General features: G+C 35.1%; 1 protein-coding gene across 1 annotated transcript in view; it reads right to left on the reverse strand.

Moving 5' to 3' along the window:
• Window positions 1–15501, reverse strand: part of CD247 (CD247 molecule) — a 600369-nt gene that overhangs the window by 96977 nt on the left and 487891 nt on the right. Inside the window, exon 4 of the mRNA XM_044073101.1 lies at window positions 11519–11599. Coding sequence (XP_043929036.1) covers window positions 11519–11599 — 81 coding nt within the window. The remainder of the gene's footprint in view (window positions 1–11518; window positions 11600–15501) is intronic.

The following is a 15501-nucleotide window of genomic DNA, read 5'->3' on the forward strand; positions in this document are numbered from 1 at the left end:
TACAAGGGAATTACAAATGTCTTCTGTAAATTATAGATAAAATGGCTCTGGTTCTAACTACATCATTTAATAAAATAAATCAACAGGCAATCTTCTTAACTAAGTTGGAATAGTAAAAGCAAACATCACCTTGACAGGCCAGGTAAGAAGTAGGGGGGGATCAAGCAACAGAAAGGCTATTCTTCTTGTTCCACTGGGGAACAAAATGCTGGTGAAGATCTTATTCTTGAGAGTACAGACCATCCTCCCCACAAAAATTCCAGTGGGCTTCGTGCAAAGCAGACAGTGTGGACTATCTACATACAGTAGTGGATGGGCAGGTAAATTACTGATCCAGTAGTAGCTGTCCTTTTAGATATACGAATGGCTTTTGATAGTCTAGAACGGCCGTACCTATAGATGGTCCTTAAAATGTTTGGTGTAGCTCACCCATACTATTAAAGTCCAGTACCATAATGCAGAAGAGTGCGGCTCAGTTAATGTTAGGCAGCTACATTCATATCTCTCAACCTCTTAGTGCAAGGAATCTGGACAAAGCCTTACAAAATGGGGAAACAAAGGCCCAAAAAATAGGAACATATTTTAAATATTGCTCTTATAAACTTAGAATGTTGTTAGAGTAACAGGGTTTGTTTTAACGTACAATCTAAAGGATTTGAAGTCTGAAAGACTGAAACTCAAATGTATGTCATTGCTTAGTGACTTCTTTCCTCTTCTTTAAGCTGGTTTATGTTTTTTATTTGCATATGTGTATGATGTGGCTTTCATAGTCTAAAGGTTGCTCCTTGCACTGTATAAGGAAATACAGTTTTAGATACTTGAGAGTAGTGTGTGTGTGTGCATGTGTGCGTGTATGTGTGTGTGTGTGTGTGTGTGTGTGTGTGTGTGTGTGTGTGTGTGTTTTATTTGTAAGTAGTATGGCATAAAATCACAGTTGTTAACTACTGTCTGAAATTGCTTACTCATAGAAATTACTTATGAACATCAGTAGTTGTTACAGCAGCATAGTAGATGCCTCATTTTAACATTTACAAGTCTGGTCATTATATAAACTGTTTGTACGCTACTTCACTTCTCAGAACTGTGTAGCCTTGGCTTGGAGGCAGTTTATTTTTGTAAAAGAAGATTATATTTTAGTTTTACACAAGTTCAAAGTTTGATACAAGTACAAATATTAATATAAATAAAACACTATTGTTCTTCTGTTTATTTTATGTTTCATATTTTGTCTGTTCTTCAGTTTGCGTTTAAAAGTTGGTATCCCACAATTCAATTGGAGTGGATGGGATTACATAATTATGTGTTCAAATTTTATGTTAATCAACGTACAGATTTGTACCTATTTTTCATTGGCCTTGGTCCAGATTTTTGATGTTTTCAGGTTGAGAGGTATGATTTTGTCTGTTCTTCATTCTGCGTTTAAACTTGGGATCCCACAATTCCATTGGAGTGGATGGGATTGCATAATTATGTATTTAAATTTTATGTTAATCAGCATACAGCTTTGTACCTATTTTTCATGGGCCTTGTCCAGATTTTTGATGTTTTCAGCTGAGAGGTATGGGGGTGATCCATGTGTGACGAATAGTTAAGTGACTTGCTGAGGCTCCCATAGTTTGCAAATGAAGACTGTGGGTCTGAAATACAAGACTACAGGATGAAACTCATTAGCAACTCAAAGCCGTGGTCTTCTGTACTAATAAGTAATATATTTACTCCATAAAGTGACTTCTGAAATTGTAGGATCATGTCAGTTGCTCAAACAAAAATAGTTTGATTGACTATGGCCCATCACATGTAAGTATCACATATTAACTATCTCCCATACATCTGGAATTTGATTGACTTCTTTTTAATGGATATTAATGGTACTGTGACTGATTATCATCAGAAATAAAATCTCTGCTTGTTGCTGTTTTCACTTTCTGCTGCTAATTAAGAGTTTACCCAGTTTTGTAGCCAATTTGCATTTGGTTTGCTATGCCAGTAATATTTGTTTGAACAAGCATGCTGCCACTGTGTGAATATCAGGAGTGGTGCTGCTGATTGTGACAAATCCTGATATATTCCACAATGGTTCTTCTGGTGCTCAGACTTCCCCTAGTACAGCCCTTGAGTGTCTTTGCTTAGACTCTGAGCATAAAACTATTAGATAAGAAATAAGTCACAACAAGTTGTGTTTAAAAAATGCAGTAAGAAAGAAAATAAATATTAAAATGAATTAAGAGCCTTGAAAAAAATCTCTCTGTTTGAATTAGGGTAGCTTCGCTTGTAAAGATGGTACTTTAGGATTTCCCCCTGCTGTGATGGAAAGGGATAAAGCCCTGAGTGAAGCTCGGATGAACCATGTTTGACAAGCAGTATAGGCACTGGACAAGCTTTAGGGGGAGTGGGGTGGAGAGATTGAATGGCTAACACCAGTTTGCCCATTCTGGGGGGGAGGGCAGTTCAGCTTGCTGCATTGGCAATACCTGCAGAAGTGCAGTTTTATCATCTAGAGCAAGGAGCCTAGCATGTCCACACTACATAGTGGTGAGCAGCTTAACTGTGAAGTTGCACATTTATGGTAGTATGGAAGCTTCTCTTGCATTTCACACAATCCGCTGACGGTAGGGGGACAGGACAGTCTGCAGGGCTAAGCTGAAAATAAAGAAACAGGAGGTCTTGGAAACAGGCCCAAGAAGGTGCTGAGCTCAAAGAATACAGAGCAAACTCTAAAACACTGACCTTGCAATGAGCAGTGACCGGTGGAGATCATGAGGCATAGGCACAATATGGCTGCTGCATGGGTGTCTGGCCAAAAGCCTAGTTGTGCAGTTCTTCACCCACTGTGGTACACTGCATTAGTATCTGCAAGCCCAAGATTACAAGGCATTAAGTAGTCCAAGGAAACAGGAATGTGGATCACAGTTCCAAGTTCCACAGAAGGAGAACATGTTTGATCTGGATAACATTATTTCAGATTGAAATAAGATATTTTAATGGCTGACAAATAGTCCTTAAATGTCAACCTGTTGTCACATATCACACACAGATTATGCACAGAAGATGCAAATTCTAAATGATTACTTCCATAAAAAGTAAATGGTAAAGAAATGGAACCTACATAGGATGGATGATTGCCAGAACAAGCACTGCTTCTGACTTTATATGACTGCACTTTAGATGACTCTTGTCATCAAATGTAAAATATCCTCCATAACAGTTTCTAGAATGGTAGAATCTTACACGTGCTTGAGAAAATGACAAATATAGCTGAATATTACTGGCATTGTGTGTGTGTGTGTGTGTGTGTGTGTGTGTGTGTGTGTGTGTGTGTGTGTGTGTGTGTGTGTATCTGTCTGGCATCCTTGGAAGCCTCCTAAAAGCAGGCATTGGAGCTTAGACTACAGATTTCTTAACCGTGAGGCCTCTGATGTCGTGTGTCCACCAATTTGGGCTTTTATGGCTTTGGCACAAGTGGCTTTTGCTCTAAGTGCTGTATTCACTCATTCCTCTATGTGCTGGCTTGTCTCAATTTTAAAAAAGTGATTTATTGCAAATTAATTATGAAAGCCTCATGAAAATGAGCTTGATTTTCAATCTCATGTAGATTGTTTGATTAGTCCTCTAGCTGGTTGGTGTTTCTTGACTTTGATGCAGCCCCATACAAGCGGGCTAAATGAAATTATGCATATTTAAGATGGATCTGATTAAGTATATTTGAAAGCACTTGCATTAACTATAGTGTTATTTATAGTTTTTATGTCTTTCATGATACCTTTTACAATATATGAAAGCCCCTAGGCATGTATATGGTCCTAGATTGGTCCAGTAACCTTATATGCTAATCTAGAAGGAAATTATCATGCAATTATTTTGTTTAAATTCTAGCCCATTATGTTCTGCCTATTTTAGCCAATTGGGAGCCCACATCCTTACGCCCGTCCTCTTCACCTTGAGTTGCCTAATTGTATAACTCACAGCTCTTGTAATTTGTAATCACACTAAACACTAATTTGTCTGATAGATAAAAAAATCTGTTTATTTATTTATATTACATTTTGTTGACTGGGTATCTTCGACTGAGCTGAATAGCCCTTTTTCAGCGGACTCCCGGGGAGAAAAGCTCCATACATTAGACAGTTATACATTTTAAAAACAATTAATAACAATAAGATAATACATAGTTCATACAATATAATAAAATATTTGCAGAAATGTATTCAATGAGAATAAGAAGTATGCTTTTAGGACATTACTTAGTGTAAGAGAGTTTCATATTAAAGCATCTACAAGAACATTTTCAGGAAAGTGGTTCTAAGAAGAATAAGATGTACAAGCTTAGGACTTTATATAGGGTACTAGATAACATATTTTTAAAAGTTTTGTTAGACAGTATGTGTATTATTACAGAAACATATTTAAGAGTTTTTGTTACACAGTATGTGTATTTTCAAAGAACCACAAAGGTGTTAGCAGATCAGGTGGAGAAATTCAGTTATAAGGATTAGTGAGGTGAAGTAGAGAGCAGGGGGTGTGTTGTCAAATAGATGGGGGAAATAATTTAGGGAGGGTGAGTACAGTGGGAAGTCCAGTGACATTTTAGAAACTCTTTGATGGCAGTCTTAAATTGTTTAGGAAAATTGTTTAATAAAAACATCTTGACTCCTACACTTTATTTTGATGATTTAACAAAATGTGAAGCAGTACACCTCACTCAATGAAAGATTAGCTATCAGGTAGTACCATTACTCTCAACCTGTTAGCACAAAAAATCTGGACAGACAAAAATAATGGCAAGACAAAGCCCAAAATAGGGAGAAATTTTAAATATTGCTCTTATAAACTTAGAAAGGTGCTAGAATAAAATGTCCCATGTTGTCATGCATATTCTGAAGGATAAGAAGTTTGAAACTCAAATACCTGTCATTATTTAGTGACTTCAGTCCTCATTGATTTGTCATTAAATCCAGAAAATCACAAATTTTATGAGGAACAAATCAAAAATATGAGGCAAAAATCTTGACATTATTTGAGAATCTGTTCAGTTTAGAGGTTTGGGTTGTAAAAGTCCTTCTGAGGGCTATCCTTTGAAATATTTAAACCAGTGAATATTGCAGCAAATGTAGATTACTTATGTTGTCAAAAGATGTTATATACATTAGTAGACATCTAAGGCATTAATACAGCTGGATCTAAGTGTCCCCCGAATGAGTTATGTAAATAACTGTTTGCAAGAACAGCAATGATGAGCATCAATGGAAATAAATCTAAAATAGGAATTGTCTCTAAGTGGGTCCTATAAATATCCCCTTTAGGACCTTTCCTGTTAAAAAATCTTGTACTTTTGGAACACATTAAAGCATTAAGGCTGTTCGGATAAGGATATACACAGATAATGGCAATCTTGCATATAAAAAAAATTAAAAACATGTGTCTTATCTATAAAATAACATAGATATTGCAGAAAAATGCTAATTTCAATGATAAGTTTTATGTTATTATATCAATAATTTGCCAGTATGTTATTATAATGATACATATGATTATTGGTGACAAATGAAAAAAAGGATTTTTGTATTATTACCCCCCCCCGAAAAAAAACATCAACCCCTTTAACAAAGAGGAATAAAAGAATGAGTTTTGCTCCAGGGAATCTGGGTTTGAGCAGTGGCCTATGTGCCGGAATAAGCTGACACAGGGGAGGTGGGAAATGAACAAGGAGGTCCACAACTTCTGCACTAGTCCCCACTGTGTGTAGCACTGCAACCTAGAGGCTGCATGGGGTAAGCACACATGTGCCTACTGTAAGCAAGCCATTGTGGAACTTGCAGCCATGGCTTGGTGACATATGTGCATAATAAAAAAAAAAGAAAAGGCTAAATGTAAACTCTGAGATCTGGTGTCCAAAGGGAATGTATGAGCTGAAGGGCTGTCATCCCAAGGAGGAATGTGCAGTCAATAGGACATCAGAGAGGGAGTCTTGATGGCCACATGATTAAAGGACCTAAAAGTAAATAATTAAAAAAAATATTGGATATGAATCATTTTATGAAAAATATTAAGGACGTCTTCTATTCAGCATATTACAGAATCCAAGATGTGATTCTTAAGGCTATTGTGCATGTAGGTTAGTTTACTGAAGAATTCTGACACCACAGTCCTTTACAATTTAGAGATAGCACTATTAATGGAGACTAAGCAGAGCAAACAGCTATATAACACTGTGAACCATGGTCTGGAGCAACCATGAAATATTGTCCTGGACTTGTTCTACAGCACAAAACACTGTACACTGCATTATGGAGCAGTGCAGCTACAGGCTTGCGCCAGCATGTATCACATCATTCTGAGTGCACCAGAGTAAAGTGCTCAAGTAGAGAACACTACTTCATGCCATGTCCTCATTTTTTAGATCACAGAACCTTGCATACATAAGGTCACTTGTACTCATTCTTAATATCTTAATTTGTCACCAGTGCTGTAGTTTATTTTGAGATCAGGCAACTAACAGAAGAGGGAAAACAAAGATGTTGTGTAATCTTGGAGGTAGTAGATATTGCAAGCGGTGGGTGGGATTGTACAATGCTTGTCTGAAAAGCAGAAGTGTTTTGTGATTTACTGAGGTTTTGGTGCTATATTGCATTAGCTTGAAGGTTGAAGGAGAAAATGAGACTCTAGAGTCTGATCTTTAAGAGCCTCAACACTCTGCCTTCTCTGTATCCTTGCTTTATCTCTTACCTGTTTTTGATCTTTAAGAGCCTCAACACTCTGCCTCCTCTGTATCCTTGCTTTATCTCTCACCTGTTTTTGATCTTTAAGAGCCTCAACACTCTGCCTCCTCTGTATCCTTGCTTTATCTCTCACCTGTTGTCCACTTGTCCTTTGTCTTCTTGATTCCATCTTCAGTAACCATTCTGGTCGTCCATTCATAGGCTTCGCATCCATCCATCTCTTGAAAAGTACTTTTGGAGATCCTGGGAGTAGTTGGTTATCTAAAGTCGTTTGCCCATGTGCCCCTCCTTCCCCTTCATCTTCTGAATAACCCCACTCACATCTCCCTGATACACTCTTAAGCACCAATATCATGTTCATCAGTCTCTTCTGGTTTTGAGTGAAGTCAGCTGTGGTGCCTCTGGCTTCTGGTCAGATTCCTTTCCCTCCATGCCACTCTGATTTTTCTGATAGCTTTTGCCTGAATCTCTGAATTCCTTCCAGCAGCTTGATATCCTTTTCTTTATATAGGCTCTAGAACTATAAGCATTACCTAGGATGATGTCTGACCAAGGCCCTAAAGAGTGGTAGCTTCAGGTTTATGCTTCGGAAATCGATCTTCCTTAGGATACATCCCAGTATTTCTTTTTGCTCTCATTCTGCTCCACGTGGTACAATCCAAGTGGGATAACCACTGTACAACCTGAACTGTCCAGAAATAGTGCACTTCCATGAGTGCAATTCTTTTCATGAATAGTACTTAGGGTAGTTCTATATACCTGACAGGGCTCACCATGCACCTCTTAAGCACGACTAACCATGTCAGTAGAGTAATATGATCTTAGCCTTATACAGTACTTTACTGACACCACTTAGAGTACACCATTATCACATATTTATTTCAAAATATTCAAATAAACTTAAGAAAGGTACTGACACCACTTAGAGTACATCCTTATGGCATATTTATTTCAAAATATTCAAATAAACTTTAAGAAAGGTACCGCCGTCAGACAACCTTATGGGCTATTTCTGTATGGATGCAAAATAATGGGCTTTATACCTAAAGTAATGGCATTTAGAACTGCTTTCTATAAATGCAGAAGAACCAGAGGATGCATGTGTATATCATAAAAGGCATACATGTATCTATTTATTGCAATTTGTTAAATGGATTTGTCTCTACTAGGCAAACTACATTTACAGATGAGACCTAGAGATGAAACATTCCACTATAAATTTAAATCCGTGATATCAATGGCAAATAAAACCATACTTAAAATGTAGTATAACATTAAGAAATAATAGAAAATAGAGCAAAGATCAAACAAACAAAAAACTCTAATTACTTTACACGACATATGATGGAGGGTCAAAATTAAATTAATATTTTTTTCATATTCATTGTGTGAAAGCAATGTTCCTTCCTTGTTTAAAATATTATGTCTAGTTCACTGAACCAAATAAAACACACAGAAATACTTAATCTTCATAAAAAATATGGAACTACATAAAACATAACTGGAAATGTAGCAAATCAAAATAGCAGGACTGAGCGAAAACAAGTGTAACACTTAAAGTTCAAAGTACTTTATTATCAATAATTAATAAGATAAGCGCTTTCGCTATGTAGCTTCATCAGATCTTACATTCATTCTAAGATTCCACATCTTATATATACACAGGTTTTAAACAATTAACCAATCAAGTAAGTTAATTGGTATGATTATTTAAAGAAGCAGGCAAACATCAAAGACCTAGCTTAATATACAAATCTAATAAAGATAAAATCATTTAAAAAAACAATCTCATATATAAGGTATACATAAAAAACATATATATTAAAAAGTTATATATAAAAAATGTATATCAGTTAGTAAATATATATTTATAATTTAAAATAGATATTAGTGTAAAAAAGATTCTATAGACAAGTATGCTTAATGTCTAATATATAAGATTTCATGTATATGTATGTATAAATTAATATAGTGTCTTATAAAATAAAATAAAACACTACATGTGGTAACCAAATCTATGACATAATGACATAGTAGTAATATAGAAGACAATTAGTGTGCAGAGAGATGGAATACCTATTTCTAGGGGGTTTATCTGATGTTTCTACGCTGTCTTAATTTTGGCTTGATAGAGGCCCTATCATTGAGGCCTAGTCCTTTATCTGATCTTAGTAGAATTATCCATTTGGTTTCCTTACCCTCTGTATATATCTTAATGTCACCCCCTCTAGAGTTGGGAGTAATTACTTCAAGTACCTTAAACAAAAATCTATGTGTGTCATCATTCAATGCTACATGCTTGGCAAGAGCATTATGTAGTGTACCTTTCCTTATGTGATATACATGTTCCCTTATCCTATCCCTCAGTGGTCGATTTGTTTTACCAACATAGAAGGATGAACATAATTGACAAACAGCTAGGTATATCACATGAGAAGTCATGCAGTTAGCTTCAGCTCTTATATTAAAAACTTTCTGTTGATCAGGATGAAAAAATTCTGTCTTACTGTCTATGTAACAACAGAAATTACAGTGACCACAGCGTCTTGTGCATCCATTCTGCATAGATTTCTTATCAAATTTAGGATGGCATAGCATTCTTTTCAAGTTGTGTTTATTCTTAAAAATAAACCTCGGTGTTTCTCCTACTATCTGTTTAATGTCTTCATCTATCTGCAATATACCCCAGTGTTTGTCTATAATCTGCTTAATCTCTATATGATCGGATGAAAAAAAGGTGGAGAATTTAGTGAAAGATTCACTCATATTTTGTTTATCACTAAGGCTAGCACTGTTGGATCCAAAGTATGGCATAGCTGAAGTAGAGCGTAGATTGTACACTTCTTCTATCTTAGAATGTATTTCTTCGTCTTTATATCCTCTGTGTAATAGTCCATATTTCAAATCATTTATCTCAGTGTGAAAACCTCTTCCATTGGATTCAGTCTGGAAGCTCTAATAGCTTGTCCTTTCACAATATTTCTAAAGACAAAAGGAGGGTGCATACTGGATCTTAGAAGCAATGAGTTAACATAACATGTTTTACGATGAACTCCAGTGTTGATTAAATTATTGTGTAGCCTCTCTATATATAAGTCTAGAAACTCAATTCTATCCTCTGAAAACTTCATAGTAAACTTAAGACATGGTATTAAATTATTCATGATTAGGTGTGTGGATTCAAGTTGTTGGGATGTCCCTTTCCAGAGAATAAAGACATCATCCACAAAACGTCTGTAAAATATCACGTGTTTCTTAAAGAAATTTTGTAGAAATAATGTCCAGAAATAGTGCACTTCCATGAGTGTAATTCTTTTCATGAATAGTACTTAGGGTAGTTATATATACCTGACAGGGCTCACCATGCACCTCTTAAGCACGACTAACCATGTCAGTAGAGTAATATGATCTTAGTCTTATACAGTACTTTACTGACACCACTTAGAATACACCATTATCACATATTTATTTCAAAATATTCAAATAAACTTAAGAAAGGTACTGACACCACTTAGAATACATCCTTATGGCATATTTATTTCAAAATATTCAAATAAACTTTAAGAAAGGTACCACCGTCAGACAACCTTATGGGCTATTTCTGTATGGATGCAAAATAATGGGCTTTATACCTAAAGTAATGGCATTTAGAACTGCTTTCTATGAATGCAGAAGAACCAGAGGATGCATGTGTATATCATAAAAGGCATACATGTATCTATTTATTGCAATTTGTTAAATGGATTAGTCTCTACTAGGCAAACTACATTTACAGATGAGACCTAGAGATGAAACATTCCACTATAAATTTAAATCCGTGATATCAATGGCAAATAAAACCATACTTAAAATGTAGTATAACATTAAGAAATAATAGAAAATAGAGCAAAGATAAAACAAACAAAAAACTCTAATTACTTTACACGACATATGATGGAGTGTCAAAAATTAAATTAATATTTTTTTCATATTCATTGTGTGAAAGTAATGTTCCTTCCTTGTTTAAAATATTATGTCTAGGTCACTGAACCAAATAAAACACACAAAAATACTTAATCTTCATAAAGAATATGGAACTACATAAAACATAACTGGAAATGATTCTAGAGTGAGTATCCTGGTGAGATGCAATAGCATGACCACAGATTGGATGCATTCACTATTTCTGAATTAAATACTGAAGTTATTACATAAAATGATCTTAACATATTAATGATGAATGTAGAATAAATATGAGCAACCATGATTTTTATTTTTTAAAATGCAGTGCTGAGATTATAGTGGTCAGAACTGACATTTAACTTGTATACGTGGCATGAGGGCTTGATTATTACAGTGGCTTGGGTCTCCAGCTATCTGAAGTAATAAAAGGGAACAAGAATTAAGTCACAGCACATAACTAATACCATAACTAGTACCATAACTAATACCATAACTAATACCATAACTAGTACCATGACTAATACCATAAGGACTATCCTCTATTCTCCACTGATTGTACAATATATGCATTTTAGGTCTGATTATAGTCCCATAATATTTTCAACAGACTTTTTCTAGTTTTTTACAGATGCATACTTAATACACTGTCAGACCAGACATAAATCCAACATGTTTTGGTCTCTCCTCATGTGAACTTATGGAGCTGAAGTACACTATATGTATTTAAATATAATAAATATCCTTGTGAATCCACCCCACTCTCACTGTTACTTCAGGATGTTTGAAATTAAGAACATTTATGATATGAGAAAAATGACAACACATTAAAATGCAACTGTAACTGAAATAGTTGGGATTACCTGCTTTCCTGCTTCAGGGTCTCTGGGTTTGCGGCTGCCAAGTTCATCATAGCTAGCATCTTGTCTTGACTTATCCAGCATCTGAAATAAATAATCAAACAACATGTTACTTTTAATCAAAACAAAACTTTGGGTAGGGTTTGCAGATTCTTCTGAAGAAAATATATTCTGGCTGTAAATCCAGGTACCTGACAGCAATCTCTTTGCCTAAATTTATGAATCCAAGTCATTAAAGAACTTTTTTTATTGCAGAGGCAAAAGTAAACTGCAGTGAGATAATGGATATGAAGTGGCTGTACAGTCAAAAATGACACCCACTAATTATAAATAATCATAATTTTGATGCAAAATTCTGCAACTTTAGATAGTAGTAGATTGAGTGACTCAATAGATGGTAAGAATAAAACTATGTTACTTAAATTAGCTAGTCAAACTTCTTCACGTTTGTACTGGAAAGTTTTTATGTGGAAATATATGCATAGAATGTTTGTTACTCCCTATAAAGTCTCTACGTTTAGTAAAATGACTTCATCAGCTTGTTGGAGATGTAGTAAATATGTAAAAACTGATTGGATAAACGTGAACAAATTAATGTATATTGGGAAGAGATAATTATGTTTTTTTAAGGGGTTATGGTCTGATAATTATTCTTTAACTGGACACGTAATACTAATGGATGTTCCACTTCCTGTATCTGTAAAAGCCAAAGAGCAAAAAATGTTTTGGACTCTCTTAGCAGTTGCTAGAAAAGTTATTACAAAAAGTTGAAAATCAAACTCAGTTCCTGCATTCAAAGAAATTTTAAATTTAACAGCAATACTATGTAAAACTGAAAAAGAAGCAATCAGAATAAGATCTATAAATCATACTAAGACATTTAGTGGTTGGGATAGCTTTGAAATGTTGCTATTGAAATATCAAGACTCTTAATGTGTTAATTGTATAAGATTACCTTGGTGATTCAATATATTCCTAACATTATGTAACAGTATGTGATGTTGAATTTCTTCTTTTCAGTGTATATATTGTAAATATGTTAAATTAATAAAAATGTTCTTAAAAACATAAATGACACTGAAAGCAAAGCATTGCTTTTATGCAACACCTAGAAAAGTAGGTCAGTAATAACTGATAAAAAACAGTTTTAGTACCTCCAATCTTTATACAGCCAATATACCAAAACTCAAGTATATAAAAACCCTCTGAAGCCACCACGACCAGCGATATAAAACTGTTTATTAAAAATAACAGATAAGCTCTTTCAAACTGTTGCTCTTCATCAGATCTAAAACACAATGCACACAACCAAACTTAAAATACCATCAACCAATAAAATCAATAACAAGGTTTACCCCCCTTTAATAGGATAATTCTGTACAATGTTTACTACCCTCTTCTTATGTTCTCATGTTCTTCACCTCAAAAAATCTAGATCCCTCAGAACTACAAGGGCGGGAGACTTAAACCTTGACATGGTTATTAATAGGACGTGCTGGAGGGACAGATTCATCACCCAGAGACTCCCTATGCTGTGGAACAAAATCCCGGTACATGTGAAGCAGAGCACCTCGCTGGCTTTGTTCAAGAGAAATCTTGACCAATGGATGGGAGATCGCAGATATACCCCAGGGATTATCTCAGTGTCACTGCTTGACAGAGGCACATCAAAATAATGGGCATAGTATCCTCCAAACTAAAGGGGTGGCGAAAGCCACAAAACTCTGGCTAGGCTTATAAATGCCCTTGGGCAGATAGCCTAGTATGAACCTATGAACCTATGAACCTATGTTGTATATGCAGTACCATAAATGAAAAACTGTGCCCTGTATTGAGTTCTGTGTGCAGAAATAATGCATTACACTTCAAACCTAGTCTGATATCACTCATGTTGTAAAATGCATTGTTTTAGCATTCTGTTGGTCTTCACAACATAGAATGCCATACATAGTGAACCTGTCGCTAGACAGACAAAAATTTTTTGTCCTGCAGTCTGCATGTATCCTAGGGATATACTTCTTATTAATCACCGGATGTGTAAAAACATTTGAACTTTTAATATATTGACACCCCTTACACTTCTTATCTGGGAAAGTGCCTTCTTTAACATTCCTTGGTTTAAATTTAATGGGATGCATATTCTTACTTAACATTTGTTTCAAGTTTAAATTATTTGTATAAGCAAATCTAGGATGAGCCCCTACCACAGCTTTTAACTTATCGTCAGTGTGTAAAATTCTCCAATTCTTCTTTATCACATGGCATATACTATTAATATCACTATTATAATGAATAACCGTCCTTGGATGGACTTCATTATACAAATTCTGTCCATGAGCACTCACAGCCTGATCATGTTTACCTTTAAACCAGGGTTTTCCTCTATTCCCCCTCCACCTTTTTGTTCTGTCAGTTAATTTATGAACTGTCTTCACTGGGTAACCCTGTTTAGCAAACATAAATTGCATCTCATGCAGCTCCCTTTCATAAATACCATCTTCTTTACCTCTGCTAGAAATTCTTAGGCTCTGTCCACTGACAACATTCTCAAATATGTGTCTGGGGTGCATACTATCATACATCAAAAGCCCGTTACTCCAGCAGTCTTTTCTATGTACCCTGGTTTGTATCACCTTATTCACATCTTTATATATTTTTACATCTAAAAAGTCTATTGCTTCTGCAGAATAACTGACAGTGAATCTCAGAAAATCTGTGCTGTTTTCCAAATAGCTGACAAATAAACTTAGCTCTTCCACAGTACCACTCCACAAAAGAAATACATTGTCAACAAACCTACAATATACTTTGAGCTGCTTCTTCCATTGATGAGTGTTGGAAAAATTATGTATATTCTCCCAATGCACCAACACCAAGTTGGCATAGGTGTTGGCGCATAGGGTAGCCATGGCAACACCCGCGCATTGCCAATAACACTTGTCATAAAACATAAACAAATTGTTTTCCAATAGAGCTCAAGAAAAATACATATTTGTGAAATACTTCATTCATCTAAAGCACCCTGTACCAAAATAAACTGTTTCACTGTTGCCATACCATAAGTATTTGGAATCACTGTAAACAGATTATTCACATCTAAAGTGACAAATAAATAATCATCATCTAAATTCACAGACTCATAAAAATCATATAGTGAACGTAAGAAACATGCAGTAATACTGATTACCGCTGGTGCATGTGACAAAAAAAACTTTTAAGTTTCTTCTCAAACCATATTGACATATACCAAAACTGCTAACTCATCATAGGAAAAGTACTTTTAAAACTCATATTTTTTGCAGAGCTGTAAACCCAAAAATAAAATAAGCAATCCATACAGATGGCAATAGAAAAGCAATAAAATAAATGCTCATAGGTTCATCTTAGGTCTACTCTTAGCGAAAGAAGGAATATCACCTGCCATTTACTACCATGAAAACCCAGCCACACAAATGGACTATTTTTAATATCACAGTTCAGATTATCTCACATTTTCACTTTTTTGTATAGAGTGTAAATAATTCCCTTACTGTCGACAAAATCTAATACAGAACACAGTCAACATGGCATTACAATATTTATTTAGAATAATGAAAGCTCTCAACTGCCTACTCCACATCCATATAGAAAAAAGCAGATGGAGGAATGGCTATCTCATATTTTACTTCATACTTTCTCCTCCTCTAAGTAAAGAACCATTCATGTACTGAATAAATCCCTAACAGACTGCCTGGAAAAGAACATAACTTAATGAAGCTTCCATGAATGTTTATGAACTGAGAAAAAGAAGAACAAGAAAATGAAATGTACACAAAGTCAGAAGTCAAAAGCGATGTTCCCAGCTGTAATATAAGTGATATTGAGTTCAAAGACCTAAAAGGAATCATGAATTCTGTGATATATATATCTCCTTTCATTGTTGTAGACCTGGTGGGATAGGTAGCATTTCCTCCACATTTGTAAAAGAACGCCTAAAAGCAAATAAA

This window comes from Protopterus annectens, chromosome 5.part1 (assembly GCF_019279795.1).
Source record: "Protopterus annectens isolate FY-2018-M chromosome 5.part1, PAN1.0, whole genome shotgun sequence".
Lineage (NCBI taxonomy): Eukaryota > Metazoa > Chordata > Ceratodontiformes > Protopteridae > Protopterus > Protopterus annectens.